Source organism: Canis lupus, chromosome 27 (genome assembly GCF_003254725.2).
Source record: "Canis lupus dingo isolate Sandy chromosome 27, ASM325472v2, whole genome shotgun sequence".
NCBI lineage: Eukaryota > Metazoa > Chordata > Mammalia > Carnivora > Canidae > Canis > Canis lupus.
This window is the reverse complement of record NC_064269.1, coordinates 41,419,766-41,445,796: the sequence shown is the minus strand read 5'-3', so window position 1 is coordinate 41,445,796 and position 26,031 is coordinate 41,419,766. Positions and strand designations below refer to the sequence as shown.

The 26,031-nt window shown below is 47.4% G+C and overlaps 1 protein-coding gene across 6 annotated transcripts in view; it reads right to left on the bottom strand.

Moving 5' to 3' along the window:
* CRACR2A (calcium release activated channel regulator 2A) overlaps nucleotides 1-26,031 on the bottom strand; it is a 144,345-nt gene that overhangs the window by 16,967 nt on the left and 101,347 nt on the right. For 4 of the 6 annotated variants that reach the window (XM_049102983.1, XM_035707280.2, XM_049102981.1 and 1 more), the window contains 8 exons: nucleotides 25,550-25,656; nucleotides 22,101-22,419; nucleotides 18,307-18,439; nucleotides 12,726-12,807; nucleotides 12,511-12,625; nucleotides 4,006-4,107; nucleotides 1,665-1,741; nucleotides 59-173 (listed from right to left, as the gene is read on the bottom strand). In XM_049102983.1, the coding sequence (XP_048958940.1) occupies nucleotides 89-173; nucleotides 1,665-1,741; nucleotides 4,006-4,107; nucleotides 12,511-12,625; nucleotides 12,726-12,807; nucleotides 18,307-18,439; nucleotides 22,101-22,419; nucleotides 25,550-25,656 (1,020 nt within the window). In that variant the 3' untranslated portion in view covers nucleotides 59-88. Of the gene's footprint in view, nucleotides 1-58; nucleotides 174-1,664; nucleotides 1,742-3,210; nucleotides 3,314-4,005; nucleotides 4,108-12,510; nucleotides 12,626-12,725; nucleotides 12,808-17,451; nucleotides 17,790-18,306; nucleotides 18,440-22,100; nucleotides 22,420-25,549; nucleotides 25,657-26,031 lie in introns of those variants that run through there. The other 2 variants (XR_007406620.1, XM_049102984.1) reach the window with 2 other exon arrangements.

The following is a 26,031-nucleotide window of genomic DNA, read 5'->3' as shown; positions in this document are numbered from 1 at the left end:
GGAAACATTCAAGCAGGAGCCCATGTGCAGGATTCAGGCTAAGTCTATGACCTCAGACCTGCATGGAGCAGTCCTAGGAGGACTCTCATCAGCCACAGCAAGACTTCTTTTTGGCAGGGCGGTCAGCCTGTATTGTGTCCTCCCTTGCTGTATCTTCCTGTTTCTTGAGGATCCTGGAAGAGGGGAAGGTACAGTGTCAGTAGTGGAGAGCTGCTAGATCCTTGGGTTACAAGCCATCTGCATGATAAGGAGGGAACTCAGTCTCACTAGGGCATCAGAGTATTTAAAGTCTCCCCCTCGGAAGTATAGGTACATAACCATAATTTGTAAAGACAAAGTTTAGTCAATATGGATCCTTCATGACACCTCTTTCAAGAAGCCTCCCCTGATTCTCCAGGTGGTGTAAGTATCCCTGCCAGCATTCTGACCATTCCCCTGTTATAATACCATCATCCCATGTCAGAATGTACTGCTTCCCTGGTTGGCTCCCTCAGGCAAGAAAGTTGCTTGAAGGCAGAGACTGTATATTTTGTCTCTGTGTCTCTGTAGCCTATCATAGTACCTGGCACACAGTAGGGACTCAGAAAATATACTTTTTGGTTATATACGCTATAGAAGGTCTTCTCCATGTTGCCAAAGTTCATGATTAAATGTAGGAGGTAAAGGATTAAAAATAGTGGTATCTTATCCCTGCTTTATACTCTCAACGTGCTTTCACCTTAACCGTCTCTTTTGATATTTATAAGAGCCTGAGTCCGCAGGGATGATATGATTGATGTTCCTATGTTAGGGGCAAAGCTTAGAGAGATAGAGTGACTTGCCCCAGGGAATTAGTGGCAGAGAAAAGCCTACAGCTTTCCCCATGGTCTTCCATAAGTCCACAACCTCTCCAATGTATAGAAAAAGTTGTTTTGGACAGATGGATAGTTGAGTTGATGGATACATGTATGAATAGATAAATGGGTGGGTGAGCGGATGGATGGGTGGAGAGATTGGAGGAATAGGTGAATGGTTGGATGGATGGATGGATGGATGGATGGATGATAGGTGAGTGGATGGCTGGATGGGTGGGTGGATAGACGGAATGAAATGAATGCCTATAAATAAATGAATAAATGAGTGATTGTCCAAGTATTGAAAATAGGACCCTGTATGGTTTTGTTTTTATCTTTTAAATTTTGGTATAGGTTGGAGACTTATGAAAATAGTCTTTTGGCGGAACTAACCCTTTGAGCATTGTCACCTTGGGTGCCTCTAGTCCTCCCAAAGAGCCCCTCCTCTCCTTGGCTTCTCCACCCCCTCCCCTGAAGCCCATATTATAACTGTTGTTTCTAGCTGGCTGCCAACTAATTCCTGCTAAAATATTAGCCACTGTTCAGGGACCTATGATATGACCTTTCCCAGAGCATTTGCATTTAAAAAGAAGATCCCTGGGAAAAAGGCAGCTTTTCAGACTCAGAAGAAGACTGCAGTGGGGGTGAGAGGTAGGGAGGCTTTCTTTTTTGTCCTTATTGTATTGCAGAAGGCTTGTCCCTGAATCTCACACAAAGGCCTCAGCCTCCAGCCCCTTTACCCAGAAGGTTCAGACAGAGGGAGTATCATCCACATAGAAGTGAATGCCATGCTTCCCCCCAGACCTTGATTGCTGGGATGCGCCTCTTTACCTGGCTAGATGGAGCAGAGACTCTTTGGTGTTGTGACCGGAATAGGCACTGCATTCATAGAAGATCAGATTGTTCTCCTGGAATTATAAGACAGAGGAGAGAGAAAGAGAGTCCTGGGGGTACTGATCAGAACCATGGGAGGTGGGAGGAGAACACCTCGTGGGCGTCTACCCACATCCCTCATTTTCTCTTGGAGACCCCTTTCATTCCTCTCCCCTTCCTGGTCCTACCAGAGAAGGTTGATTTCCCTCTCCTCAGGCTCCCTGTCTAATGTAAGTTCTGTGGTTACAGAACTCTCCCAGATGAGTTTTAACAATTGTAAAACCCCAAACAGTATGCTGCCTTAGTGCTTTATGCTTTCCCAGATTGCTCTCAGGTATGTATATGTTCATTTCCTTTTCACTGCAGCCTGTGATGCAGGCAGATACAAAGGCTGGGATGGGCCACATTCTTCCCACTGCACAAGCAGGGAAACCAAGCGCATGGTATAAATGGTGGCAGTTCTGTTCATTCAATGACTTAGTTCATGGCAGGACTCCCAGCAACATGCTCTTCCCAGGACACTGGCATTCTATGAACCCTGGGGCAGATGTCACTAAGGCGCTCCAGTAGAAATTCTCCTTCACACCAGTTAATTAATATTCCTGCTGCCGAGGCCAGGGTTGGTGCCAAAGGACAATTGGCCAACACTTCAGTAGGCATCGTAGGGGCTCTTGGCCAAGGGTCATCATTATATCCATTTATAGCTCCTGTCAATAGATTTCCTGCTTCCTTAGGACAGTGCTAACGCATGGAGCATGGAGCATGGAGAGCTGGGGGCTGATGCCCTGAGGGGATGCAGGCAGCTGAATGTGGACATTTCCTCTGAGGTTTGCATATCTGGAGACTCTACAGACACTGGCTCCCAGTTCTGCTTTCCTGATTCATGCCCCAGGGGCCCACTCTATCCTCTGGTCCTCTTCACCCAGCCCCTGTCCACACTTCTGTGGGAGCCTGACTCTGGGTCAGTCTATGGAAGAATAAAGGCTCCATGGTAGGGGGGTAGGGGTGGGGAGCACACAGGATCTAGAATTAGAAGACAGAATTCGTCTTCCGGCTTTCCTTCCTGATCCCATCACTGAGGACCTATGTGATAAACTGAATCAATCAAAACTTCTCTGAGCCTTGTTTTTGTTTGTTTGCTTGCTTGTTTTTAACTGACCAAGAAAAGACAAAAAGAAAAAATGGGATGATAAAAATACAGGTCTGCAGTTCATGAATCAAAATCCTTGGATCCAGAGACTGAGTCTCAGAGAAATAACAGATGCATATACCATATATTATATTACCCTCAGAGGGTCTGGGATAGCACCCTATAATCAAACATAGTAATATTTCTTCAGTGAAACATTTGAAAATTCACTCAAACAGGGTAAACAAAGACCATAAATGCTTCATGTCAGTTCTGGTCAGATTTTTCTGCCAGATGAAACATGAGAAACCTTTCTGTTGGCAGAGTCCTTCCAAATTTCAGTATTGTGGCTAAGGGACTGCGACAGGCAGTTACCTCATCACTCTGCATGGGAACATCTGCCAGACCCTTCTTCTTCCTTTTTTCCTTGACCTTTACCATCTGTGCCGGTCTTCCCAGCCTCAGGGGCCGCGAGTCCCTGTTTAGAGCGAGCACACTAAGAAATATGGAATCCTGGGGCTGGAAAGCACCCCCATCTTTCCAGACATACAGTTTCCTGAAAACCACTTGGAGGCAGTAGAAAGAGCCCAGAAGCCAGCACAATCTTGCTGCCTTAGTCAGGCCGTACTGTTCCCCAGTTTGGGCCAGAGGCCTAATGCTTCTTTTAACAGTAAGTTTTTGAGTGCATGCTCTGAGTTTAAATTTATCTCAAGTTCACAGGCTCATTGAGCCTGCAGGCTCAATCTTGATAGAATGGATAAATTCTTGACAGAGCTATTCAAAGAAGAATCAGCTGCCTTCAGATAGTATTTCATCCCTGGAGGTGATCAAGTGGAAACACAGATGAAGGGATCCAAGTATCTGATAGGGGATTTAAATAAGTAACCTCTTACTACCTAAGAATTTATCATTCTGAATTCCAAGGAAAAGAGTTTCCCTATATCTTCATCATCCCCTGCCACCTCTGTCTCGCGATGTGGGACTTTCTACAAAAAGTTCCACCTACACAGGAGTTGGGCCATTCCTATGATGCCAGGACATCCATCGTGCTCTCTTGCTTCCTTCTCCAGGGGGCTTCCAGAGAAGGCTCCCACCAAGGCTCTTGAGCACAGGCCTCACGGCCCTTGGGGTCCCACCCCAACCAGAGAGATGGAAACGTTTGTTCTTTACCTTGGAAAGTTGTTCTCCAAGGCCTCGGGGAACTTCCCGCTCTTTCTCATTGTCAACTTTATTGCCCAGCAGAAGAACAGGAATGTAGTCTCCCACAGCTTCCTGCCGAACAGATAATACCCCAACTGAGAGAAGCATCCATAAAGAAACCCCAGAAGGGCAGGCTTAAAATGCTGGCAGGAAAGATGCAATCTGGCTTGCAACACCCCTGCTGCCACAACAGGCCAGGCGATAATCCAGTCATCACAAAAGCTAAGAGGGAGAGTCATGTTCTCTGAGGGTCTCAGTTTACGAGGCTTCTGCAGGGTGCCTCAAATCTGCCTCTGGGTACCTCCCAGATTCGGCTTGCAGTGACTTCTCCCTCCTTCACCACTCATCCTTGCTGGATGGGACATGCAGGCCCCCTCAGGTATGCTGAGGGCAACGGGATGAGGGGACAGTAGAGACTGATAAACTAGGTGTCCTTTAACAATGCTTATTAGCATCCCTGAAAGCATTCCTAAGTGACCGGACTTAGTCTAAATGAACCAGAATGAACCAAAGGAATTCATGTAATGTGGTTTGGAGCAGGTCTAAGGGCCACTTTGATTAGACGTGGCATCTCCAGAGGCCTCATATTGAGCACAGAAGCTCCCAGATGGTTAGGTCCAAGTCTCATACCTGGTATTGGGTCCCTAGTGCCCAGTATACAACTGTTGTGTGCGTAATTGGAGGTCACCCCGTGGGGTGCGCAGCACCCTGTCTCTGCTTGCTCTGGCTCTGACTAAAGCCCCACAGGGGAAAGAGCTCTGTGACCACAAGTAACAGGTATTCAAGGGGTCAGCTTTCTTCACTCCTCTGATGACTGTGGCATATCAGCCACCAGCCCACACCCCAGTCTCGGCATCCCGGGGTGTCCTCCCTTGTGTAATGTGTGTACTTTCTGTGCCTCTTGGGATGGCAAACAAAGAGCCCACAGCACGCAGCTATTAAGTGAGTATATATGGTAATATTCACATTCGAGCAGGTTGTTATTTTTACTTAGTGAGATATTTAATTAGGGTCTTTTAATAATAATTTGGTAAACAATAGTTATTCATTTTAGCTAAAATGTTTTACTAACGAGAGAGGGTTGGGGGATGATAGAAGCTAACAAGCCCTTCCAGTTTTGCCAAGAGTTCAGCCACTTTATCTAACCACTTCATATCAATATCCCAAGTCCATCCCATAGATGCACATATTTTAAGTTTGAGTGCAATTATCTTTGAAATCAAGCCTCCATGGCTCCTTAATCTATACATTCACTTTATTGCAGTTTGGTAGTGAAAAAAAATTCTCATTTACTCAACGAGAACATTAAGCCTCAGAGAATCCGAAAGAATATTTGATAACAAAGTCGCTGCGTTACGAGGAGCCTTTAGTCTACGGTCCATGATTCTCCAATGTTTTTCTCTACATTCTGGTTTCCAGTGAATTCTCTGCTACTTAGTATCTTATTAACTAGAATTCTCTCAAATTGGTATTTCCATCTATTCATGGTCAGATGTAATTCATGTTGGTAATGCATCTTCTGATCCATCACAAATAGATCAAATTATGTGCACTGTAGTTGATGTGCTAAGTTGATTGCACCCTTTCCAATTATTTGCAAATGAGAAACTACTTATGGCATAGAGACCATGCTGTGGCTCCCTATTACCAGAGCATTGAGTAATGGGAATACCCCCATTTTCTGACTGTGTTGTGCCACAGAAACTTGTGCGAAGACTTTTTCACAGAAAAGGAAAAAAAGAGGAGAAAGCAAGGAAATGGGCCAGAAGGCTTGCTGTGTGGAGCACATGAGAGATATTTGTAGATTTATGTGTGAGGGATGACTAAGCCTTGTGGGATTTCTTGACATGGAAACTCTGAAAATATGAGCATCAGACTTGAAATCCGAAGGCAGAATTCGAACCTGGATTCAGGTAGGTTGGAATGGGTGATGGCTTCAGCCTCCTCACTTGCAAAGGGAATGGTGGGTACTGAATGACCGAATAGGATCAGGTAGGGAAGAGTCACATGCCCAGCATCTGAGCCCAGTGCACCACAGATAGCAATGCTGCCTCTGAGGGAAAGGCGGTTGGGGGTGTGGCAGGGTTGGGGGGGCAGCCTTCTTTTTTAAAGCAATTCCTGGATATAAAAATAAAACATCTTAGAAGGAGCAGAAAAAAGCCAAGGCCTCCCCCTACCCTGCCACCCCCCAGCTGTGGCTTCTGTCCTTTGCATTGTTCCTCTCTTATGCAAATACTCGGGACAGCTGGCTTCCCTTCTGTGGGCCTTGGATTGCTGCTGATAAAGAATTAGGTCTATCCCCAAAGATGTGGCAAAAATAAGTGAGCACCAGCATAAGGCCAGAAGAGTATGCTGGCCATCATAGGCAGTCAGTCATCATCACCCTGGCCCAACACTGGGCTCTGACACAGGGCCACAGGGAGGGTTGGGGCCGGGGTAGGTGTCTCATGGTCCTCTCTGACCTGAACCTCAAGTCTTCGGCTATCTGCCCAAACCTTACATTTTTCACGTACCCGCCTAGTTGTTCAGCCTGTATACAGCCTGGCACAAAGAGGTTCATCAGTACCCACTGACTGACACAACACTCCCTTTTGAAAGTTTAAAGTGCATCTCTTTTGGGAAACGAGTCTAAAGTCTACCCCACCTCTGCTGACATTTCTATAGATGCCAGGAGAACTCTGTAGGCATGACAGGTCAGAGAGAAGGAAGCAGAGCTCTTTAGAAGGGCACACAACCCAACCTGTCTGTGTGGGACCTGTCCAAATCATTCCTCTTCACAGACTCTCTTCTGTGAGCTGTGAGATGGACCTATACAGCTGCTTCCTATCCTCTGATACTCTGACATAGAAGCCTCTCCATTCCTCCAACCATTTCAGTTGCCTTTCTTTGAACTCGTGCTTGTTGGAAGACAGACGTGTTGAAATTCAAAAGATTACCCACCTCTGACTTTAAATAACACGAGCTGTCAACCTGGAGCAGAGGACTGACATTCAGCTCAGAACGTGCAGCTGTTGGGTTTGGTTGGCTGTAGTATGTGTGAGTGTGACTGTGTGTGTGTGTGTGTGTTAATATGCATTTGCTGGGAGGCAAGAAAAAGCACTTAGCCAGGATAGTGCTGCTATTTCTCTGGAGCCAGAACAAAAAAATTTCTCAGCACATTAAAGCATGTAGTTATGCTAAGAAAAAAATGACTGCAAAATTATATCTTGGGGGTTTCCATATTTATCCACCCCCTGGACTATGAGTCAAAACAAGATTTATTTGTGTAGTTCGTTTTAAACTGCCAGCACTTCAAGCTCAACTTGGAACATGGGGGAAAAAAATCAAACTGCTATTTTTTGCTCTGTGCTGTGCAAAGATCACAGAATGAGAATTAGCTAGTGGTCCACGAAAGGAGAGCAAAGTGGGCCTGGCCCCTTCGAGCTATAGAACTGTTCTGCTGTGAGGTGGAAGCGGCAAGGACTGAAAAGAAATGAACACCTATTTTTCAGAAGCAGATTTCAACCATGGACCATGTGATGCTCTTGTCACATAATGCATAATGCAGCATAATGCAGTGGCAAAGCCCTAGATTCTAGTTCTGGCTGGGCGTCTGGCAAGCTGTGGGTACTTTTGGACAAGTCACTTCCTCTCTCTGGATCACAGGACTTTTCATCCATAAAACCAGAGACTGCATTAGATTAATCTTCAAGTTCTTTCCCAGCTTGGAGACACTGCTCCTGTTGGCTTAATGACTCCAGTCATTTTCCACCTCCTTGACTTATAGGCCTAAGAATACAGGGCTATCAGAGTGACAAAAGATGGAAACAAGAAGTTCAACACGCCAGGACCACAGACATCAGGGACCAACAAACTGGATTTGAGAAAAATACCAGCCCTTTCAGGTTTGTACCAAATCCTATTTTCCCTAACTGATACAGGCCCCAAAGTCTCCAGGCATCCAATTTGTCCCATGGTCTAAACATGGGACCCTTAGAGCCCAACAACCAGTTTCTTCTCTGGATTAGATTGGCTAAACCAGTCCTCCCAAGCAGAGATGAGAAGGAGGTGGGGGAGGGTTGGAAATAGTGAGTTCGCAGGAATGGTTACTTGCTTTGATGTGCTATATGGTACATAGGAAATGCAAATGGCAGGAGAATCAGCACAGGATGTGCCTGGGCCTCTTCTGTGGAAGGCCTGTGGGCAAGGTAGAGCTGCCCAGGAGAGGAAAATGTAGGAGGACAGCCATGGGGACCAGGCTCTCCCACCTCATAAAGCAGAGCAGGTGTTAGGTCTCTTGTGCCAAAGGAGTTTAGTTCCGCTGGAGCTGGAAGGATCTGTTATGGTCCTCTCATCCGTGCATACTCCAGCTCTATCCTGGAGCCACCCGTGCCCAGAGGATCAAATGCCTCCTGTAAGAATGTGGGGGCCAGAACCCTTTAGAGCTTCTGCTCCACTGTCATTGGGTGATCGGCCAGTTTTGTGGCCTGGAAGTGCTGAGCTGGGATAGTAAGTACTTCCTTTATAGGGTACTCCACACCCCACCCCACCCCCCAAACATCTGTTCCCACCCCACACAACCTCTTCCAAGAGTGAGTCTTTGCCACGTATAATCTGTGGCAATTTAAGCCCTTTCTTCTTACACTGCTTTTCAGGTTGCAGGAGGAAGGGGCGCTGCGAACAGCTGGCCAGCATTCACTTAATAATAAGGCTTCAGAACCTGAAGCCTGTTATTAAAGCTCCCCCTCCACCCTCCCTTCTCCAGGCGAGGGAGTTGGCAAAGTGCTTGGAGCTCTATGGAAAAATAAGGTGCTCCACAAATATAAAGTACTTATTATTTTCAATCCCCTCCGATCAAATTAGGTGTCAGGTTTTAATCTGTCACCTGACACCTCTGATTGCTGGTTGCCAAGGCAGAATGACTTTAGCTTTTCAAGAATCTTGAGAATAATTGCATTCATGATCCCACTGTTCCACACCTTTGACACACACTCCACCATCTGACGCTTGATCACATGTTCACACAACTGCCCCCAGCACTTGTTCTTGAAACCCTGGGCCACAGGGCTGGGCCCCGGTACCAAGTCCCCCAGAGTGCCTCACCAGTGCTAGACAGGTGGGTGATGCTCAGTAGATTCTAGTTGAAGGAACACAGACATCTTTGAAAGTGATTCAGAACCTTGCTTCTCAAAGGGTGGTCCCCAGCCTGGCTGCATTGGCCTTGCCTGAGAACTTGTTAGAAATGTAGAATCTTGGGGCCTATCTAAGATTCTGAACCTGCGGAGTCACATTCCATATTTTCACAAGGTCCCCAGGAGATTCCTCTGCATATTAAACTTTGAGACGCACTCTTTGGGCTTGGAATCAGGGCAGCAGAGAATCAGTCTACTGCCTTTTTTCTTTTTTTTTTAAATTGTATTTCTGGGCTCTGAATCGTTCTATTTGGGAAAGAAAGCCTAACATCTGTTTTGTTTGAAAGCATCATAGGTGATCCTGATTATTCAGGTTTGGAATCGCCATTTAGAGTTTTACCTGTACCTTCTGCTGATAGTCTCAAGAAGGAAAATCCAAACTCCAAATTATACAGAAAAGCCCCATCTGCACCCAGAGAATTCTGAGCAAAGTGCATTTTAGTGTGGTTTCCCGGGCCATTGATGCAACAGGGCTTCCCTGAGGACTCTTGCTGGGTACGTGCTGACGATGCTTTTCAGCCTTACCCCACTTGGGAACACGCCAGTCATCGGATGCTTGGCCTGGTTTTCCGGAAAATGACCAAACTGGTGCTTCCAGCTGCAAAGTTGGCCCTCTGATATCTCTTCGCCTCACTGCCACCACCAAATTCGACCTGATATTCCACCTCTCCGACTAGATCCCAGGCTCTTAATGCAAAATAGGGGCCTCAGAAACTACAGTTCCTACTGATGACAGAGAGCACGGTTCTGCAAGTTTGCCTCTATCCATCCCTATTAATCCCAGACTACTGCCTTTCGAACTGCCTCTGCCTGCAGTTGTCCCTATCAAGGGACAATGAAATGTCCATAGCTGGGAAAAGAATGGGTGGTGCAGAAGTCATGGCCTCCATTTCTTCCTTTGAGAATGAAATGTTGCTTTAGATCAGTGATTTTCTAAGGGAAACCTGCTTGTCTAACAAAATTGTGCCCAGGGACGCCTGGATGGCTCAGCGGTTGAGGGTCTGCCTTTGGCCCAGGGCGTGATCCTGGAGTCCCGGGATCGAGTTCTGCATTGGACCCTGCAGGGACCCTGCTTCTCCCTCTGCCTGTGTCTCTGCCTCTCTCTCTCTGTGTCTCTCAAGAAGTAAATAAATAAAATCTTTTTTAAAAAAATTGTGCCTAGACTTCCAATAATGAAAACTGAATGAAGCCAAGTAGCTCTGACTGACCTGGGAGATGAGGGACCCAGATTTGCAACCCTAGGCCCTTTCCTGCCCTCCTCAGTTCCCGGAGGACATAGTTACATTTCCAGGGCTCTAAGGAAACAAATTTGAGAACCACCAGATCAGATAACCTCTGAAGTCTCTCCTGGTGCTTAATTTCTGTGAGGAAGAGAAATTTGCAGCATTATCAAAAAAAAAAAAAAAAAATCATGTCATAAATTCCAAAGTTTAAATAAGAGTCACTTCCAGATACCCATCCCATTTTTCCACTATTAGCTCGATGTAGAGCCATTCACTACATTTCAAAACTTACATTTTCTCTACTGTAAGGTTCTCAAGTACAATCATTTTGAGAAATGATTTGTATGGGGGAATCCCTGGGTGGCGCAGCGGTTTGGCGCCTGCCTTTGGCCCAGGGCGCGATCCTGGAGACCCGGGATCGAATCCCACATCAGGCTCCCGGTGCATGGAGCCTGCTTCTCCCTCTGCCTATGTCTCTGCCTCTCTCTCTCTCTCTCTGTGACTATCATAAATAAATAAATAAAAAAAAAAAATTAAAAAAAAAAAAAAGAAATGATTTGTATGAAGCAAATTTCAGAGAAACCTTTGAATCTGGTTTCCACTCTTGTTCCTTATTTTTCCTGGAAATGAGAGGGGTGTGGATTAGCAGCAGAGAAAGGAGTGGCCCAGCCAATCTAAACTATAAGAGAAACAGATTTTGGTGGGAGGAATCACAGATCTTAGGGCCAAAAGGATGAAGAAATGAACAACTTCAGTGTTCTGCCCGCACGACGAAACAGTCTCCGTTCACGCCTCCCACATCTGTGGAGCACGAGTTCTGTGGGACCCGTGCCAAGCGCCAGTTGCACAGTGACCAAGACACGGTGTCAGCTCTCAGGGGGCTGGAGAGCAGCAGGAGCGGGCTGGCACAGGGTCCTTCACAGCAGTGCTACTGTGTGGGGAGGAGGGTGGGGGGTTGCCAGGTCCTAGGGCTGGAGCAGAGGGTTGAATGTAAGCTCCATGAGGACAGGTACCTTGTGTCTTATCTGCTGCTCTAATTCCCAGACCCTAGAACAGTGCCTGGCAGGGCTTTAGACAAATAAATGAGTAACACATGGATCCTGCAGGTAGCAGGAGCGGGGAATCCCACGTGAGCATTTTGTTGAAGACTCTTCTGAGACCCTGTAAAATAAATACGTGGCTTGTCCACCCTGACCGTGGCCTTGAGAAGGCTGCATCTGAGGGGTAGACGTCATCAGAGGGTTAAAAAAGACTTACAAATTGAAGCAGCTTATTACAAATATAAATCAAGAAAGTAGTCTTAACAGATAATCCAGAATTCAGAGAAGAGGCCTGTTGCCTGGTGAGCCCTGGCCAGCATGCCTCTGGGGTGAGCAGGGGGGCCCTCGCATTGTAGATCAACCTCCCCTCCTGTGAAGGGTCATGGCAGAGGCCCCAAGACCCTGTGTGGTGCCGCTCCTGGGCTGGGCACAGCTGGGTCCACTGGAGGTGGAACGGCACAGAGGGCAAAAAGGGGGGAAAGAAGGCCGGTGGGACTCAGCTAAAATACTGGTTTCTTGGGGAAAACTTCCTTGACACTCCATCCTGAGTCCCTCCCCCAGTCCTATCTTTTTTTTTTTTTTTAAGATTTTATTTATTTATTCATGAAAGACACACGGAGAGAGGCAGAGACACAGGCAGAGGGAGAAGCAGGCTCCTTGCAAGGAGCCTGATGTGGGACTTGATCCTGGATCCCAGGATCATGCTCTGAGCCGAAGGCAGACGCTCAACCACTGAGCCACTCAGGCGCCCCGCCCCTCCCAGTCTTATCCTATTCACTCATGGCACTTATGGCGATTACAATACAGTTATTGGTATAATCTAGGTCTTTCAGGTGCCCTCCTCCATGAGGGCAGGGACTGTGTCAGTTTTGTTCATACCCAGGATCCAGGGCTGGGCTGGAGTTGGCCCTATGAAAGCAGAAATCGGTTTGTTCCTTGTTCCCATAGAAGGCGGGTTCCGAATCAGGTTTTGGAAGAGCTGAGTGGGGGCAGGACACAGGCAGGGACAAGGGGGAGGCAAGAGTTGGCACAAGTGCTCACCTCCACGCTGCTCAGCCACTGCCGGATGGATAGGAATGACTGTCTGGCTGTGACATCATACATGACGATGACGCCATCTGCCTTCCTGAAGAACTGCTGGGTGATGCAGCGGTACCTGCCACAGAGGGTCACACATCAGGGGGTGCATGGCTTCCCCCCGCAGCCCTCTGGATGGCAGGTGGAGGAGGCAGGGTTTGGCCAGGGATGCTCCTCACCTCTCCTGACCTGCTGTGTCCCATAGCTGCAGCGCCACATATGAGTCATCCACACGTACCATCTTCACCTGATAATCGATGCCTACAAGATAGAATGAGCCTATCACGTCCAGATCAGTAAACAATCCCCCGACATGTCTGGAAGCAAGTGAGGCCAGGGGCGGCAATCCTCCCTGGGTAGCTCCCCCCGGGAGGGGCTGTGGGGAATTGGACAGGGACGCTCGGAACCCGAGTCCTGGTCCTATCTCTGCCATGGTGGAGCTGGAGGGTGTGGGTCAAATCACTTAATCTCTCTGAACCTGCAGAACCTCACTGCAATGTAATCCACACCCTCTTTAGGGATTCTATAATAGGGTTCAAATGAGATCACATATGTAGAAGTAGATATGCCAAGGCAAAGAGAATTGTTATTTTTCACAAATCTACTCCCTCCCTGAAAAGATGGAGGAAGAAGAAACTGTCCTCCTATTTCTTTTTCTCCATCCTCCCTAAAATCCTTTTCGAAGTTCCCCTAACAAAATTCAAATATCCCTGGGAGGACAGATCGTACTTTCAGACTTCCATCAGCCAATGCAAAGGTATGTGGAGGGACTGGGTATACGGAAGGGGACTGGGTGGCAGGGCAAGGGAGGGTCAGAAGAGAAGGGGTAAGGGAGGAAGAGTCAAAAGCAACATTCACCCTTGAGATGAGCTTAAAGCCTAGCCCCTGGCCCCGTCAAAATCATCTCTCTGAGGCCGTGACCCTCCCCAGAGTCTTGGACCAGAGAGACAAGGTCAGGCATTCTGTACCCCACAGGGGCCCTCAGAGATAAGGACCTTAATGCAGCTTCTCCGAGAACATGTGAGAATATTCAAATGCTTAACGCTTTAAAAAAATTTTTCCACCTCAAGGCATCAAATCTGGGAACCAGAGGGCATCCGTTGCCACCTGCAAAAATGCCCGGAGGGAGAAGTTAAGACAGCCTATCTGAATGATGTGCAAGGCTCAGTAAGGGACAGCAACAGAGGCCAGACAGAGACAAAAGGGACAACAGAGAAGCAGTAAATAGGAAAGGTCATCCCAGCCATTGTCTCCAGGCAAAGCCTAGTGCACCTGGGAGCTCCAGAGTGGCAGGAAGGGGGGAGGAAGAGTCCTGGGCTCCTAGAATGTCAGACCAGCAGGGGCTCTAGAGGCCTTGTGCCTCACTGGTGAGGGCCAGAGAGGTCAGCACATTTGTGCATCCGGGAGAGAAAAAGAGCGATTTTGTCCAATTGGTAGAATGCTTGACATTCCTAGTTTTCCTAACCATCCCTCCATCTTCACAGTGTTCCTGTGACACCCACGAGGATTATTTGCACACATGTGCATGCCCAACCACACACACTCATGGACATGCACACAGATGTGTGCGTATGGACTCCCAACCCCCACAGTGAGAGAATGAAGCAGCCAGAGTCCAGTGACCAGATGCCTTGCCCACTCTAGGCAGCAGCTATAGCAAGTTGCGAGCCAGCTCTGAGGCTCATTTTTTTTTTTTTTTTTTTGCAGTGCCCTGTTCCCCAGGGACACCTGGTGGCCTCATTAACCTAGAAAGTCCAGGCTAAGTGCACCCAACAAAATGGATTATGACTAGCTGGGCTGAACCTAGGCATGAGTGTTCTTAGCTAAAAGTGTAAGGGTCTCCCCAGTCTGTGCTCTGGTGGACTGAAGGAGCTGCTGGCTGTCTGAAAACAACTCTGGAGAAAGCTAAACACGGTCAACATGCTTTCAGGGCCTGATCGGAAAGCAGGCTGAGGTCTAAAGCCCCTGAGGTAAGAGCCCTCCCCTGGAAAGGCATGCAGGCCGAGGGGCAGGTGTGGCTGCTTGGGGCAGTTGGGTCTTGGCTGCGGTCATGGTCCTGCTCTATCTTACTAGGTAAATACTTTGCTGGAGGACAGGGAGCTTGTCTTGTAGGGAGCAAGTTGCACCAGGGAGTACTTGAAAAATGGGTGCTGTGCCGTGGTGAGCTTGCCGACAGCCCCTGCTGGGTACACAATGTACTTATCTCTGCAACCTCCAACAGAGAGGCCCAGAAAACAGATAAAGCCACAGAGTGGGGTGGGGGGGAGACAAGGATGGTGACAGGAGACACAAGGAGTCCAAGTCCAACAGAACACGCAACACACAATAACCAGAGAGCCTGTAATAAACTGGTTTCTAAGACTACAAGCAGTTCTAACATTTCAGAAGTTGGCAACCCCATGTTGCACATTGCAGCCTCAGTTCTGCACCTGACCAGCCATGTGACCTTGATGACATTATGTCACCCTCCTCATCTGCAAATGAAGTGTGATGGAGGGTGTAGAAGGGTAGGTCAGATGTTCATAATCTTTAAGTTCAGCTGTAGCATTCAACAAACACATGGCAGTGACCCCCGACTTGTAACCTAACAGGTTCCTGAATGACAGCGGGGCATCAGGAGTCCCCGTCACTGGGGGGATGGTGTGGGTCAATGTTGGGCTGATGGACTCCAGGAAGGGTGACATTAACCCTTCTGGACAAGACAGGCTCAAGATGTTATCAGAGGGGGATTTGGGAGTGGGAAGGGCCTGCAAGTTGTCGTGAAGAAAAACTCTAGGGATTTCTCTGTAGAAATAGGGAATGGGATAGAAACCAGACTGGTGGCCAAGAAAGGGTAGAGTGTACTCTGTTGGGGGAAACCTCTGGAAGAAACGCCTTGGGCTGTGGCCTGTGTTTTAAGGCAGGGGCCTGTGAACCAATGTGGGGCAGTGGAAGAAGCACGGGACTCGGAGTCCTGGTTTCCAGAGAGCTTTAGCTTCTATTGATCAGTCCTGCCATTTACAAAATGAGCTCCAACATTCTACAGAAACCATCATTTGACATCGCCAGGACAACCCCACAGGACTCAAACACTTGCCTTTGAAGAAATCAGATGGTCCTAAGGTGGGGTGGGCGGGGTGCCCCAAGTCACACTGTCCTATTGTAGCATTTATGTCATGCACAAGCCAAGAGTGGAGTACAGATCATGTCGGTATGAGGGAGCAGGAGGCCTGAAGGCCCCTCTGATGGTGATGGCAAGGTTTAGGGATCTGCTATGTCCCTATTATTGCTGCCTTAACAGGTGGTGGCCAGAGCCCCAACCTAGGGTTTGACTGCCCTGGCCCTAGGGCAGGATTCTGTGTCTCCTCTGTCTCTTTAAAGGGAGCATCTTTCTGGTGGCTCGCATGACATCTGTTACTGACATGTGTACCAGAACAAGGCACGTTGTGTGGCAGGGAGACTAATTTCAGCTGTCGTTCCAGCATGTTCTGCGCAGTGTGATGAAGGGCATTCCTGATTTGGAATCTTTGATATTTTTCCCTTCCTAACTTGTAGGTGTTTCCATAATTGGTCTCCCGGGAAGTGCAAATTAGTCTGATTTTTCCTTTTTCAGAGGCTTCCAGTTCAGGGGCACAAGTTGGAAATGTAAATGGAGCCTGATTTCATCGATAGGAGAGGCATGCTGGGTGCATTGCTCAGGGGGATGCCTCTGAGGGCGGGGGTCTGGCATCTACTCCTCCCCATCTCCCACAAACCTGTGCTAGAACCCTGACCTGTGTGGGCCTATCCCATAGAATGCCCCCAGGAAGGTGAGTCCTCCTCCTATAGTCCTTGCTTCCTGAAGCACACTGGGCTCACTCCCAGCAAGGCCAGACTTCTCCAGACTTGGGTCATACAGACCCAGCAGAAGGCTGTCTGCTCTTCTTCCTGTCAGGGGCCTGATTCTTCATCTAGGGATGTTCTCAGTCTTTGTGTGGAATGAGACTGAAGGCAGGGGACAAAAGAATGTTCCAGATGTGATAAGAGCATAGGAAAAGACCCAACAGTTAGAACAGGATGCTTGAAGCATATGGAAAGAGACCCAACTACAGGAGCAAGTCTGGGAGGAAGGGGAAAAACATGAAATCTCCCAAGGCAGGGTTCTGGAGCAAGGAATGTTTGTCTTATAGGGTTAGCTTGTCAGACAGCTGAAGACTAAAGATGGTCTGAACAGAGAACCAGACTTGGAAGCCATCTTGGGGGACCTGATTCAAATCCTCCAGGAGGAAAAACTTGAAGCCTCCAGGGGGAACAAGTCCTCTTCCCAAGATCACATAGCTGATCAGTGGCAGAGCCAAGATGAAGATCCAGGACTCCACGGGGCACATGGGTGGCTCATGGTTGAGCATCTGCCTTCAGCTCAGGATGTGACCCCGGGATCCTGGTATCGAGTCCCACGTCGGGTTCCCCACAGGGAGCCTGCTTCTCCCTCTGCCTATGTCTGCCTCTTTCTGTGTCTCTCATGAATAAATAAAATCTTGAGGAAAAAAAAAAGATCCAGAACTTCTGATGTTCCACTGAACCTTAGCAACCTCCCCTGCCTGTACCAACCCATGCCTACCCCTCGGAATGGGCACATGTCCTCACTGCTCGCTGGGTGCTGAGCACATATAATTCAATATGCTTAGGGGATACTGCGGAATGGTACAGAAGGGGCATGTGGGGGAGCCAATATAGCACTAAATATCAGCTGAGGGGCTGTGGACAAGCCTCTTAACCTCTCTGGGCCTTAGTTTCCTGATCTGCCCGTTGAGCTGATAACAGTACTTCCCTCCCAGGGTTGTGTGAAGATAGATTGAAATGATGACTATAAAAGCCCATGGTAAATATGCAAATCACATTAATCTATTTTCAAATGCAAAGAATATATTTTCAAATTAATATGCAATTTTAAATATGCAGATCACACTAATATACTTTCAAATACAAATAATATATTTTCAAATACACAGACTTATCACTGTGGCTCAACGGTACACAGTAGTCTCACAATGGATTTATTTTTTGCTTGAGTGATTCAAGCAAAAGGTAGAAGCTAAAAGGTCAGTATGCCCTTGGCTCTTATGACCCACTCCAATGCAATGAGCAGCCCTGGGTGAAGGGAGCAAAGGCTTCTATCCGAATAAAATATTACTTGAGTGTGGGAACACATTAAGCCATGATCATCCATTAATGGCTGAGCCTAATGAGCTTCCACGATGAAATCCAGCTGTCACCCAGCAGGCCTGGAATGCAGAATGGGGAAGATGTGATAATAAAAGGAGCCACCCAGAGCACTGTCCTCCCTCTCCACACACACACACACACACACACACACACACACACACACACACGCAGAGCAGCAGGGCAGGAACCTGCTGGCCCCAGGGGAGGCGGGCTTCGTGGTGTCTCAGTGTGCACCTCAGGAGGAGCCTGAAAACTCAGGGCCCTGCTGAAAATGGAGGAAAAAAGATAGAAAGGGGATGGGTTCGGAGGGGAACATAGAGCCTATCTTTGCCACTGCAGTTCCCCTCAGGCTGGGCAAAGCAAGTGATCAGTGGTTCTACTCCGTGTGGGATGAGCTCGGCGTCTGGCACAGTGTGGGAGGTGGACTTGACCTTGCCCCTTCAGCCTCACTGGGGAATAAGAGGCATGGGCCCCTACCAGCCTGACCCCACGGCCACTCCCACTGGGCTCCCAGTCCCTTCCTGGGCCCCCTTCCCACACCCTCCCTTCCCAGAGGGGGCCCCTCTGAGAACTCACCCACAGTGGCTGCCAAGCCTGGGGCAAACCGGTCCTCGCAGAATCTCCTTAGGAAGGACGTCTTCCCCACAGCAGAGTTCCCCACTAACACAATTTTGAAGAGCCGGTCTGGGATGGAGAGAGGGGCTTCCTCCTGCGGACAGCACCCAGTCTGGCCAACTGCTGGCACAGTCACCCACCCGTCCTCCCACTGCAACCTGTCCTTTAACCAATCCCTGCGGTGTCCAGGGGCAGGTGAGCACCTGGCCTACTGACTAGCAGGAGTCTGGGATGCAAGTAGCTTTGGGCTCTGGGCACAAAGGCTCCTTCTAGCATCAGCAGGAGGGAAGAGAGACACTCATTCTGCCACTTGTCATCCGCCTGCTGTGTTGCAGGCCCTGGGCTGGGTGTGAAGACACAGGGACAAGGGTGCAGGTCTGGTTTGTGTGGACAAAAGGAGGCAGCCATGGAAACAAATCCTTGCAACGCAAGCTTCCAAGTGCTCCGGGAGCCGGGAAGAGGAGTCCGGGGCCCACAGGAAAGGACATTTTGAGCTGGGGCTCAAAGAGGAGGCAGGGATTCTCCATGCAGGGGAAGGAGAGGTGAGATGTTTGCAGGGGAAGAGGGAGATGTATGTATATCACAGGGACAGAGACAGCCCAGGGTGGTCCAGGGGACCTTTATTTCTGTCCTGTTATTGAAAGCCTGGACCAAATGGAGGATGCTCTTGCCTCCCTGCACCATGCTCGTCCTTCCATCTTATCAGCTTCCATTTAGGATCCCATCTGCCCGGGAAAGGATTTCCACTCAGTAAGCTGGGAAATCTGCTACCCAGACCACGGGGCGGAGCTTTCCAGAGTCCACCGGTCACCGCGCTCCTTTTCTTTTGCCCACCAGTCGGCAGGGACTGGGAGCAGTGCTAGGACACTGGGGAGGATGGACTTGCTCTAGGACAGCCTGGAGTGCTAGGGTAAGGAGCTGCCTTGCACGATCATTGCCTCCATCATTGCCTCCTGTAAGCTGCTTGTTTGCTCACCCAAATCCTGCCTCCAGGTCCAGCCCCGCACTGCCTGGCCAAATGAGGAAGATCTTTTGAATATATTTAGAAGCGGATTTGGGGGAATTAGCTCCTCTCATTGAGCAAATACTATAATGGAGTGGCAGCAGATATTAGCAGTACTTGAGTCTCAAAGAAAAGCCATTAACAGCCTTTTGGAGAGAAATCAATTCCATGCAGTACTTAGGAGGGAATTCAAGGTCAATTATGGGAGTTTCAACTAAACTTAAAAAAAAAGAAACAACCCACACTCACAAACTATGCCCGCCACTTGGTTTTCTTTATTCTTCCAATGCGTAAGGCATAGACTCAGCTGGTCCCTGCATAGCCTCTGCTCCAGCTATCATTTGTTGGAGACTAAAGCTCAGTGCAGCAATCTGTGTATCCCTAGGCATGTCTACAGGTATGGAATGTGAAGCCCAGAGCAGGACAAGCCTCTGTAGAGGCTATGCTGGTCCTGCTCTAGGAAAAGCAGTGGGTTTTTTGTTTTTGTTTTGTTTTGTTTTGTTTTGTTTTTGCAGGCCAAAGGAGATGAATGCATTGATGCTCCAGCTCTGGGCAGGACCCACCTGACAGTCATGTTCACTCATATAACCTGTGTCCCCTCTGGGGGACAATCTGTACTGTGACAACCAGACTGGTGGGGGTGGGGAGAGGAATGGAGTAAGATCTGTTCTCATTCTCTGTCTTACCATTGGAAAAAAAGCTTTAAGAAAATAAAAGTAATGCATGCTAATTTTTAAAACTAGGAAAAACAGAAATGTAGAGAAGAAAACAGTAATTATTCATAATTACTCTGTCACCAGGAAATGGTCACTATTCATATTTGAATGCATTTCTTCCAGGCTTTTTTCTATATAGATGGATGAATATGTTTTATTTAAATCAATTATAGACATTTATTCTACTTTCTCATATATTATTAAATTATAAATATTTCTGATTTACTCAGGTTTCTTAAAAATGTGATTTCTTTTTAGATTTTATTTATTTATTTGAAAGAGAGAGAGAGCTGAGGACAAACTGAGAGGGGGCAGAAGGAGAGGGAGAAGCAGATTCCCTGCTGAGTGCAGAGCTGGACTCTGGGCTCGATCCCAGGACCCTGAGATCATGACCTGAGCTGAAGGCTGACACTCAACTGACTAAGCCACCTAAGGTGCGCCTTGAAAATGTGATTTTTAACAGTGCTATGATATTCTATTGAATTTTGTCAAGTGTTTGCTAATATACATAACCATTTTTGAATTAAATCTTTGTCTGAATTTGGTTATTAGGAAAAATTGGTAGGAGTAGAAGTGCTGGTTCAAAGAATATAGAATTTCTAAGTCCTTGATTCCTGTCATCAAACTACTTTCCAGAAAGCTTGTACTGATTTATGCTTCAGCAGCCTGGCATGGAAGGGCCTGCCTCATAGCACTCTTCCAAAGAGTAGACCCTCTGTTGAAGCTGCTATGTGACTTCTTAGAGAGCATATTTCCTCTCTGCTGCAGCTGCCATCCCAGACTGGATGGTAGCACCCCTGGTGGAGCCAGCGCCCAAATGAGAGCACATGGAAAGAAGATGGGCTCATGTTCCTCGGGGGCGGGACCAAGCCTCACACCCTGGGCTTCTACTTCCCAGGGGAATAGACCTTTCTGATGTGCCCCATCAGATCACATGGCCCAGCACACACAGATGCTTAGTTTTTCCTTTATTCCATCCCCTCCCTCTTGATACTTTTACCTTTGGAGCATAGTGTGGGGTATTTAAAACCCCAGTGTGCCCCCTGCCTCCAAGTGTAGGTCTGTGCTGAGGGGGATGTGGGAGGGTATGTGGAAGGGAAGGGCTGCTACCCACCTCTGGGGCCATCCAACTCTCACTCTCCCCCTGGCCCAAGGCCCTTTGGAGAAGGGATACATATGCACAGATCTTAACCCAGTACCCAAAATGACAACCAATGCCAAGAAGTCCCTGCAGTTGTTGTAAAGCTTTCCTGGCAAACATGCTAATATGGCCCTTGGAAATGGTCAAGTGGCAATGGCTCAGTCCTAGAGAGTTGCCCCAGTATACAGGGAAGAGCCTCTTTCACATTGTCATGGACATTTCTGTAGCCTTTTAGACAGTCAAGTAGGAGGTAAAGGGCTTGTGGAGTCTATTCCTGGGTCACAAATGAGATGAGGAACATCATCTCCATGAACCAGAGGAAGATGCTTACTATGGCCTCCTTATCCTACAGAATTGATCAAGAAGCTCTGGTAGGGAGTGCAGCAGGGAGGTAGAAGAGAGGAGGATCACCCTGAAGGGAGGGATAAGCAGGGCATTTGGGAATGAAAGGAAGATTAGCTGATTGGGAACCTAGAGAAAAATGATGGTACACAAACTTTACAAAGCAATGATTGGTTTTGCTGAGAACAGTTACAAAATATAAGGGAAGATGTGTAATTTTAAAAGTATGTGATGTTTTATGCTAAGAGCCAAGCAAAGTGTCTGTCTAAAGTAGTTATTCAGTAAATGCTTTTGAATCTGAATCAGAAAAGAGAACATAGGGTGGGGAATAGGGCAAACCACAGAAGTTATAAAGAGAATTTACTAGGACCCCTGAGTCTCCCCAGTGACCCTCAGTCCAATAGAGCAAGCTGGTATCTGAAGGACACAAATATGGTGATTCATGAGACCAGCCACATCTGACTTCCTGAGATGCCTTTGGGGCTCTTGGGTTTAAATGCAATGGACAGGCATAAGAGTGACACCTACAAACGAACACAGGATGTGTCCTTACTTTAGACAAGGCTTCTTTTCCAACAGGTTGCCCACGAGGAGAGGTAGGCATGGGTTCCAAAGGTCTGGTCTGCTGGCTTTGTCCTTGCACCCTCTGCTGGGAGACCTCTTCCTCTTCTGGACATTTGCTCAATGGCTGCTCGAAACTGCCATCCAGGAGCTGGGGAAGGGGGTCTTCTTCAATGGAGATGATTCTGCGGAATGCCCGGGGGAATGGACCCCCAGCCCCTGGCTCCTCTTCTGGAAAGGGATATCCACTCAGGCCTAGGGAGCTTCTCCTCCTGGAGAGGCCAAATACATCTTCTTCCTCCTCTGACTGGCTATTTTGGAGTAGAGAAGAAAGAGAAATGGGGAGAATATAATAACATATATCAATATGGAAACTGGAGAGATGCCTGATAGCTCTGTGACAAACAACTAACTGAAGAGCATCAAACCTTAGGGGCAGAGAGCTCCAGGAAAGGAAAAGAAAACCAAACAGATCCAACATTCTTTAGCCCATTCACCCAATACACTTCTGTAAGTGCTTAATGAATATGAATGTAATAAGGTAGTGGCGATGATAATGCTGAAGGTGGTGGTGATGATGATGGAGGTGGTGTGATGCTGATGAAGGCAGTGGTGATGAAGGCAATGGTGATGATGATGATGAAGGTGGTGTTGATGGTGAAGTTGGTGGTGACGATAATGATGGTGATGATGATGATGGAGGTGTTGTGAGGATGATGAGCACCAGGTATTTAGCTAATGACACAGTCATGCACAGATGAACACAACCCCATCCTCATGGAATGTTCAGCTAGTGGGGGGCTGAAGCAGTAATGGCACAACTATATACACTTCAACAAGCTGTGAGAAGTGCCAAAAAGGGGTAGTAAAGGATATAAAGAAAGGAGCATAAAAGATCTGGAAATAAAGCATCTTTAGTTAATAATCAGGTGACCTTGGCTGTAGTCCTGACACCAGCCCTTACTGACTGCGACACTAAAGAAAACACTTCAACTCTTCCAGCCTCAGTTTCCTCACCATGGAATGTGGCTCATCTGCCTTGCCTATCTCAGTAATAAGACAATGCATAAAAACAGATGTCTTCACAAAATAGTCCTCAGCAAAATGAGTGAGGAGGTGTTGCTGCTCTGTGAGGAGCCCCCACCACTGGCTCAGAAGCAACTGCCCATTTGTGGATGGGCTTTGGGTAGCAAGGAAGTCAGGCAGGGCCCCTCTACCTGCCTTTCCTACCTTTCTCTTTCAATGACCCTGCTAGTCAGTGTCCGGAATAAGTGGCCTCAGAGGCCTACATGCATATTTGCTTCCAGAAGCATCAAGAACAAGGGAAAGCAGTAGGAGGTAGAGGAAATTGGGCAACCAGATATGAGCCAATGCACAGGCTGTATTTTCAGGTTTTGAGAGCAAAGGCCTCACTTCCTGGCACAGGAAGTCAAGTCTCTGTGAATAAACAGTTAAAGCTGAGAAGGGTTTTAAATGGAAATCTGGCAGGGAGAACCTTAAGTCCAAAAGTGAAACACACATGCACACACACGCATGCAAGGATTAGAAAAAAAAAAAAAACGGAATGCAAATTAGGTGAGCAGGTGACAGGGCCAAAGGAGAAAGAAGATAGATGAGGGTCACATGATATGAAAAACAGTGAAGCTCCTTTCATTTTGCCCCCTGGCTTATAAAAGTTATTATTCCTAAGAACCAATAATAGGAAGGGAAAAGAAAAAACTGCATGTATCATTGTTCTGAAGTCAAGTGCAACTCTGAAAGAAAAGAGAGTGCTTGCTCACAAAAACGGTGACTTAATTTGGGTCCCTTGATACAAAATAAAGAATTTTGTAGCAATTCAGGGACCTTCTCCTTTATTTATAAAATCATAGTTTTTAATAGAAGCTGACTGTCCTCTTTCCAACAAATTTCTTCTATAGTCTAACAAGCCTACTGATGGCTTATCCGCTTTAGAACACAATTAGTATTCCAATCCATTTTCACTCTGCTGACACACACAAGTACACGCATGTGTGCACATGCAATCCAGTGTGCCCATACACACACAGCATGTTGTTTGGAAGGCCTTGCAACCAGAAAAAAAAAAATGACTAGGGAAACAGCCCTAAAATGAAGCATTTCTTAGAAAATGCTTTTGATTTGGGAAATTCTCAAACACTACTGACATCCTGTAATACTCTCAGCTTAGCATGACTAAATTCATTTTTGGTTTTGCCACCAACGGCTACGTATGAGCAGCAGACAGTGGTGGTCTCTGCCAAAGTCTGTATTGGAATTTGGGGTGCATGATTTGTTACTTATATGATTACTGTTTCTTTTTCTTTTACTCAACCCTAAGCTCCAGGAAAGCTAGGGTTTAGCTCACCACTCTAGCACAGAGCATAATATCTTGCCCATAGTAGGCACTCAATATGGATATGGCAGGATTCGTGTTTAGTTTTGGAGTCTTCACAGAACTGAAAAGAATGTCGGTTACACAGCAAGCAAGCAGTGAATGTCTATTGAATGAATATATTCAGCGCTGAGCAACCAACAGGCCAACTATTATTGCAAAAACTTGGATCCCAAGTTGTATCCCTTTGCTGAGCTATTTAGAAAAGGAATTGAGGATAATTGGGTCCAAAGATTTGACCAAGGTGCTTGTCAGGGTCTCCAAAGTCACTTCCCTTTTTTGTATTGTGTATTTCATGCTGCTGTCCTCAGGGTCTCCTGGATGAGCAAATTCGTGAACTTTCTCCCTACCTTTGATATTTAGGGGTCTGGTTGCCTTTGCCTTTTTGTGGCTGTCTATGTGGATGGAACACATGCCAAAAAAGAAGAGAGGGCAGAGGACTGGCTTGTCTCTCTCAATGTGCAACGAGCCACTCCTCTCGGGACTCAAACTCGATTATTGTGCTGTCTAATCGCAACCAAAAATGTTATCTGTGAGGTAACATTAAATATGAAGCATTGAGAGGAATGTGTCAAGCACGGGCCCCATTCCTGTGTGCAAAGGAGCTCAACTGTTGGAGACACCATGCCACACTTTAATTACCCTTCAGAGCCAAAATGTCATGTCCCCAAAAAACCAAGTGCATCCATTCTGCTTGACAGAGAGCAGACTATCTTCCAGCCACGTTCCACCTCTCTCCCTTGACACCTTTCATCTCCCTTCTTTCTCTACTCTTCTAATTTCCGGCACCTCTTTGGTTCCTATCTGCAGGCACATACTAGAAGACAATGTCCTGTCCTAGAGATCTGCTCTGCGCAGTCCTCCTGACACCTGGATGTCAGAACAGGAAGGAACATGTCCTCTGAGATTCAAGGGGAGTGAGTGCAACTGGCTCTGGGCTTCCCCACTGGGGCCACTTCTTGAGAGCCAACCTATGCGCTCAGAGCCATCTCCCAGGAGGTGCAAGACAAAGGAACACATAATGAATGAAGAAATCCAGGATGACTTACCTCCTAAGGATCCCTCTGCCATCCACATATTTGCCTATCACAGAGCCAGATCTCTGTTTCCAGTTTGCTTTGGAAGCAGCTGTGTTTGCCTTGGCCGCCTTATCTTTCTGTAGAAACACAAAGTGCCCTCAGATCCACACCTGCTGATTTGCCCTACTGTGGAGCCCCAAAAGGGCTCCACTTCCCCCCTTCACAGGTCAGGTTCTAAACAAAATTCCAAAATTAGAAGTTTTGGTTTTGGCTTCTCAGTACAAGACGACTTTCACTTAGTTTGGTTGGGATCTAAAAAAAAACAAAAAAAAAAAAAAAAAAAACCTGCAACCACTGCCATCCTCCAACACTGCCTTTTATCGCCAGGATCTTGCCAAGTTGTAAGGGAGCTCTTCCACCTGAACAAGTTAGAGACCCACACACCACGCTCTAAAGTACAACTGATTTCTCTGTTGTTCTCTTGCTGTGGGAAACAGCTCTCTGAAAGGCCT